The 6,525-nt window shown below is 41.5% G+C and overlaps 1 protein-coding gene across 1 annotated transcript; it reads right to left on the bottom strand.

Moving 5' to 3' along the window:
• Positions 1–2,329: 2,329 nt before the first annotated feature.
• irx3a (iroquois homeobox 3a) lies at positions 2,330–4,607 on the bottom strand. The gene is made up of 2 exons (XM_015031930.1): positions 4,079–4,607; positions 2,330–3,592 (listed from the first exon to the last, which is right to left on the bottom strand). Exons 1-2 carry the CDS (start codon positions 4,295–4,297, stop codon positions 2,525–2,527), a joined length of 1,287 nt encoding a protein of 428 aa, XP_014887416.1. The 5' UTR covers positions 4,298–4,607; the 3' UTR covers positions 2,330–2,524.
• Positions 4,608–6,525: the final 1,918 nt, after the last annotated feature.

The raw sequence follows: 6,525 nt of genomic DNA on the forward strand, positions 1-6,525 counted from the left end.
TTTTTTTTTTTTTTTTTTTTTTGATAACGTAATTTGCAAGACTGAACTGAGAGGTCATCCAAGCCTAATGTTAAATAACCAAAGAGATGGGAAAACTCAATAAACACTTAAACACTCAGCCGGGAAGTGTAAAAGAAGAGATCCAAAAATAGCTTCCAATTATTATAATTATAATAATAATAATTATTATTATTATTATTGTTATTATTGTTGTTATTGTATTGCTAAAGTGAAGTCCTGAAACGCTCTGTACTTTTTCTGAAGCGTTTGAGTAAATTAAACACACGCATTTTCTTGAGGATATCAATTTGTGCATATTTATAAATGCAAGACATTACTATCAAAATCACTTCACATCTGGTTTGATAAATTAAGAAAGGGTCGGGGGGATGGGTAGATGTTTGGACAGAATGTGTGTGTGTACGCGTGTGTGTGTGTGTGTGTGTGTGCAGCAGACTATGGCCGACTGCATGCGACTGTAGAGGGAGCTCCAACACTAAGTTTACATAAACTTCCTCTGATAAGCTCTCACACATGCAAATGCTCACATCGCGGCCGAATAAAACAAATGATGTTATTATTAGTTATACAGCCACGATATATTACAATTACACTACAAAGCGGCCTTGGTTGAATGAAAAAAATAATAGTACTAAAATGCATGATTTATGCGGGAGAGAAACGGAATTACAAACGGAGCAAGATGAGATGTTCGAAAGGCAAAAATCCATCTTCAGGATCGACTGAACTAGTGATGCTCAAACAGCCATTCATTACATTTAGTCTGTTTTTTTAAAAGCACAATTTTCAGCGAAAATTAATGAAAGAATTATGCTTTTTAAATATGAGCGCTACGCCTGTATATGGGGATAATCCCACAACATTAATATCCAAATGTATGCTGCAGCGCTGGCTAATTAGCCTTAAGTCCCTCCGCTATAAAAGTGTGATAAATCCCTCTCGAATATTTACTTATCACTGCCACGGAGGATGAAGTCTGTGCCCCAGGCTGTCCACTAACACACACACACACACACACACTCACACACACACCTACACACACACTCACAAACCCAAAGCGGTGGACTTCAAGCTGCTGTGCACCACCTGCATCATCAAAATCAGCTGTCAAAATACCTTCAACTAAAACAGAAAAAAAAAATGAAGAAAAACATTTTTTTTCTTCTTTAAGTTGCAGCAGTTCATTTATTAGCCAAAAATATAGACTTTCTTGTACAATTTGGTTCACAAGTATGTACATATTCTTAACTTTATATACAAAAAAAATTATAACATCAAATCCTCACAGAACTTACAAAAAGAAAAGGGGGGGAGGAGGAGCTCACAGACTACAGGTTCATACATTATTACATTAGCAGTTTTACACGGGACATGCTTACAATGTAAGTAGGCTATACAGAGATCTTTTATTCTTATTTTACATTCCATACTCGATTTCAAATTAAAAGATGAGAAGAAGAAGGAGGGGGGGAAAAAGGAGCCGGGAACCATCGCTGTTTTAAGTCGGTCCTGAAGCCTTAAAAATGAAATACACAGGAGTAAAAGCTAAATAAAATAAAAAAAAAATGCAGTGCAGGGGAGGAGAAAATAAACAGTAATAACGGCCTCGTGAAGAGTTAAAACTTAAAGTGATATAAAAGACAATTGCCTTGCAAAAAAAATTAAATAAATGAAAGAAAAAACGAGCTTGAAATGAATTTGCATTGAGCTCATTTGCATGACCAAAACAAGTGAGTGTAAAGAGAGGCCTTAACGGAATAACACAAGCGGTGCACACACACACACACACACTCTCTCTCTCTCTCCCTCTCTCTCTCTCTCTTTCACACACACACACACACACACACACACACACACACTTACACACGAGGATGAATGAAATTTTCAGAATCAAAGCTCATTTGGATAAATATGGCATTAAAAACAAGAGAAGCAGAACAAAAGAAAAGAATGAGATGGCATCAAAATTTAAAAAAATAAATAAAATAAACTGTCAAAACCAGACAGCCTTCTGTCTGTTTGATCTGCCGTTTTCTTTGCATCCAAAGGCACTAGATCTTCAACTGCGGGACAGAAAATTAACATGAAATTGCGCTAATTTTACTGCCTGTTATCACAACCCACATTGACTTGTGTTAGAAAATTATCCGCCTTGAAAGAACAACAACAACAAAACCCTCTTGTACATGTGAATCGATGTAATGACGAATTTTGGAATTTTTTTTTCAAACAAATTTAATATTTATTATTTTTTCTTAAATGCTTTCGTTTCCTATTTTTTTTAATATAAAAGGGTAAAGGGCTTTTTCACAACAATTTATCTTTCATACACACACATACAAACACTGTCTGCTCCTAGCTGTAACACTTTAACACTGATCATCTGTGTGGCCTGGACAGAGAGAGAAAAAGGCAAAGGGAGATCTAAAATTAAAGAAATGAATGACAGGAAATGGCCTATAGTGTCTCTGGAGTTTAGTTTTTTTTTCTCTACATGCGGGTCTCAGTGCCGGGGACATGTACCTGTGACTGGAGTCTCTGAACTATGACTCTTGTCCTCCGTTTGCCTGCTGCTGTACAGTGCCAGGCTGGTGGCGGTGGCCTGGTTCGCCAGTCCCAGATAATGATTGGAGTTCAGTAAAGCCAGCTGGTGCGCCGAGAACGCTCGGTTCGTCCAGTTCTGGATTTTCCCAACGGGACAGGAAGAGATTAGTCTGTGCGGGCCGAGGATGGTCTGGGTGGCCGTCCCTCCTCCCGTCGCTGCTGGGCCGCTGCCGTTCACCTGCGGCGACTTGCGCGGATTGTCGGGGGCCGTGGCCGTCTCTGCCAGGGACCAGATCTTTGGTTTCTGGGCCGGGGCTGGGTTGTTCTCTGAAGGCGGAGAGCTGGCGGACACCTGGTTGAGTTTGAGCTGTTCTGCGTTTGGTTGGGACGCCTTGATGTCCAAAGATGGGTGGTGGTGATGGTGGCCGTGGAAGAGCTCTCCACCTCTCTGCGCCTCCTTGGCCTCCTTCCCCACAGCCTTCAGAAACCTCTGCTCCGGCCCTTGTAAATCCTCATAGCCGTCCGAAATCTCAGAGTCACTCCTTCCGTCTAGTTTTATGTCCGAGTGAAGGTCGTCCTGGTCGTCCAAGTCGTCCTTGCTCTCAATATTTTCCGTGTCGATGTTCTCCAGGTCAATTTCCTCCTCATCCTCCCTCTTGTCCCCCTCCTCCCCCTCATGGTCGCTGGTGTAAACATTCCCCTCTTCATCGGTGCGGTTCCGGGGGGTCCAGGTCATCTTGTTCTCCTTCTTTAGCCGCCTCCTGGCGTTGGCGAACCAGGTGGACACCTGGGTGAGGGTCATCTTGGTGATAATGGCCAGCATGATCTTCTCGCCCTTGGTTGGGTAAGGGTTCTTGCGGTGCTCGCTGAGCCAGGCCTTCAGAGTGCTGGTGCTCTCCCTGGTGGCGTTTTTGGGTCTGGACGGGTCACCGAACTGATACTGGCCATATGGGTAAAAAGCAGGATGAGGGGGGGCGAAGCCTGGGTGCTGGACACCGTGGCCGTCTTTCAGATCATACTGGGCGCCCTAAAAAGACAAAGAGGGATTCATGAGCTGAATCGCCATGTGAAGTGTTCATTTACAGCAGTAGGCTAAACCTGCAGGTTCTTATTAAAGGTAGAAACAAAGTAGGATTTTATACGTTTTCAGTTTTAGTTTGTTTTATTTATTTATTAATATTTTTCAAATTGCCCCCTATGCATGTTCGCAAATAAATGCAAGTGTAATTATTTAAAAATATTTCTCATTAATTAATTAGCTATGCACTTCCACCACATTTTTCACTTTTCTAACTCGCTTTAATCAACTTAAGAAAAGTGGAGCTAAGAGTAAACTCAAGCAAGATTTTGTTAATGTTTCACTTTGTAAAAAAAAAAAAACTTTTTAACTAAATGTCCAAGCCACAAAGTTCAACCCGGCGCTGCAAAAGTTCTGCCTCTAAATAAATACGCCCAAAAAGTTTCTCCGCGTAAAAGTTGAGAGAAAACTCAACACACAGAGTTAGACACTCACCAATTGATTGAAAATTGATATATCGTTGGAGTAAGGTAGAAAGGCTCCGTAGCCCTGCGCGGCTGCGGCGAAAGGAGATCCGTACATGCTGGAGAGGACGTTGGAAAGTGCGCCGGACGGACTCAGCTCCGTCCCGGCCCGGGCGCTGCCGGCGATCCCTTGGCGCTCCGGCGGGTATATCGGTCGGATGTACTGATATCCCAGCTGAGGGAAAGACATGTTGATAGGAAGCGGGGAGGAAGAGTCTTCTGCAGCCTCGCAAAGCAACGGACTTGCCTCGGTATCCACTTTTACAGTGTGAACATGTGAGCAACAAAAGGTGCCAGGCTCGGGAAGTCTATATTTCCTCGGGAACAGCCACTGTAAACGATCCCGGTTGCGCCCCTTGTTTCTTCCTCTTCTTCGTCTTCTTTCCACCCTCACTTCCCTATTGATCTGGATGGACTAAGGTCAGGTCCTTACAGATTGCTTCAGATTATTGGGACTCCCTTGCTCAGATTGACATTTCTAGTCGTTTAGAAGCCCCTCCTATTTCTCAAATCTCACCCCTCTGGTACAAACCACACGCCAAACAGCGCTCTTTCGCTCTCTCTCTCTTTCTCTCTCTCTCGCTCTCTCTCTCTCCTTCACCCTCTCTCTCTCTCCTCCCTCCCTCTCCTCCCTCCCTCTTTCTCTCCCTCGGATAAATGCACTAATGTCGGGAGCTGTTTTTTTGAATGGGGCTTCAAATCTCATTTTATGGCTCGCCAATCGATTTCATTTAGTGTTTGTCAAACTACAGACTTTTAAAAAAGTTATTCAGATATTTTGACCACATGAACAAAAGTCTTGAGCATTATGATTAACTTGGTGATCTCTCTTTTTATTTGTTTGTTTGTTTTGTGTTTCTAACATAAATGCAAACTTTTCTTTCGATAAAATTGAAAGCTGCTCGTCGAAACTAAAAAAAATTATCCCGCTTTGAATTCAAGCTGTTTTAAGTTTTAATTTAAACGCGCTTTTCCCTCCTTTTATGAAAGTTCACAAACATCCTAACATTTATGCAATGTTCCAAAGTAAATCCGAGACAGAAACTTTTGTCTTTAATAATAAATGCATGTGCAAAATGATATTTGTCACACTTGAAAAGAAACGTATTTATTTCAGGCTTGATCGCTGGGTAAGAGTCGCGCTTTTCTGCACCGGTTTGGTGGTGCTGTTTGGACTCATGGAGAGGCAGCAGAGTCGGAGTCCTTCTTTTAATTCAAGACATCAAACGGGGTCGCGTGTAACCCCGTGGTATCAAAGGGGGAAGACGCCACTGATGGGGCGCGTTAAGCCGCTAATGAAGACAAAGTGCAAAGTAAAAAAATGTGAAAACCAGATGGATGCACAATTTAGTGAATTGGGCTGCAGAGATGTTTATTCTGAGAATAAACATAAACAGAATTAAAGGTAAGAAAAATGTAATGATAATAATAATAATAATAATAATAATAATAATAATAATAATAATAATTTGCCACAAAAAATCATGCACAAAATATTTACTAATTTTAAATTACACTTTTTCTTTTTTCAAAAGAAAAAGAAAAAAAACCCTCATCCTTAAATATCCATTAAGTAATTTTGATGCAACCCGTATCTTTCGTGTAAATAATGCGGATTAAATCTAAACAAGGGAGTCAAAATTGGAATTCCATGAATCAATATAGAAAAGTGTGTATTCGGGACAAGCATAATCGCATTTCGAGCCGACTTTGGTAGCTACCAGCATCTGTTTTGTTAATCATTCGCCATACAAACCCAGAAGTTCAGTTGTTTTTATTATTGTTATTATACGACTAGTAATATTATCCCTCACGCACCCCATTTAAATATGCTTTAAGTCTTAATGCCTTATTGACGGCGTGATGAAATCCCATCAATCTCAGTTCTGGTCTGATAATGCGATCCGTTTTTTTTTTTTTTTTTTTTTTTTTCCAAGAACTCTGAACTTGTATAAACCTTTAATCTTCTTTTGAAGCAGATAGTTATCATTGTCTGGGAGGGATAATGGAAGCTATAATTTCTACTGTGGGGCTACCCATAAGGATACGCCTTGTTTCTGTAAAACTCTGCCCTGAATGTGTGTGTATGTTTAAATGCCTGTGTGTGTGTGTGTGTGTGTGTGTGTTCCTCGCCGACATAGGCTATACCCAACCCGGATTATGGGGTTATTAATTACAGCGGCTTGCTGGTGCCATGCGACCGGAATGGTAATCACTCCGTAGCAGTCAATAGCACGGGCGCACGCAGGCGCGCGCGCGCGCGCGGTCATGCCCGTGCTGCATTGACCCGCAAAACTGAAGGGGTCTATGGGGGGAGAAGAGGGGCTGGTGGGAGATGTGACTTTAGATGCAGAGGAAGTTTAAGAAGGTAAAAAAAAAAAAAAAATATGTGTGTGTGTGTGTGTGTGTGTGTGTGTA

This window comes from Poecilia latipinna, unplaced genomic scaffold (assembly GCF_001443285.1).
Source record: "Poecilia latipinna isolate Pla-1442-1.1 unplaced genomic scaffold, P_latipinna-1.0 Scaffold223, whole genome shotgun sequence".
NCBI lineage: Eukaryota > Metazoa > Chordata > Actinopteri > Cyprinodontiformes > Poeciliidae > Poecilia > Poecilia latipinna.

Excerpts from the sequence above, each read along its gene's own strand:
- irx3a (XM_015031930.1), bottom strand. The coding sequence starts at position 4,297 with ATGTCTTTCCCTCAGCTGGGATATCAGTACATCCGACCGATATACCCG. Across the intron at positions 3,593-4,078 it reads TATCAATTTTCAATCAATTG|GGCGCCCAGTATGATCTGAA; the intron begins GTGAGTGTCTAA and ends TTGTCTTTTTAG.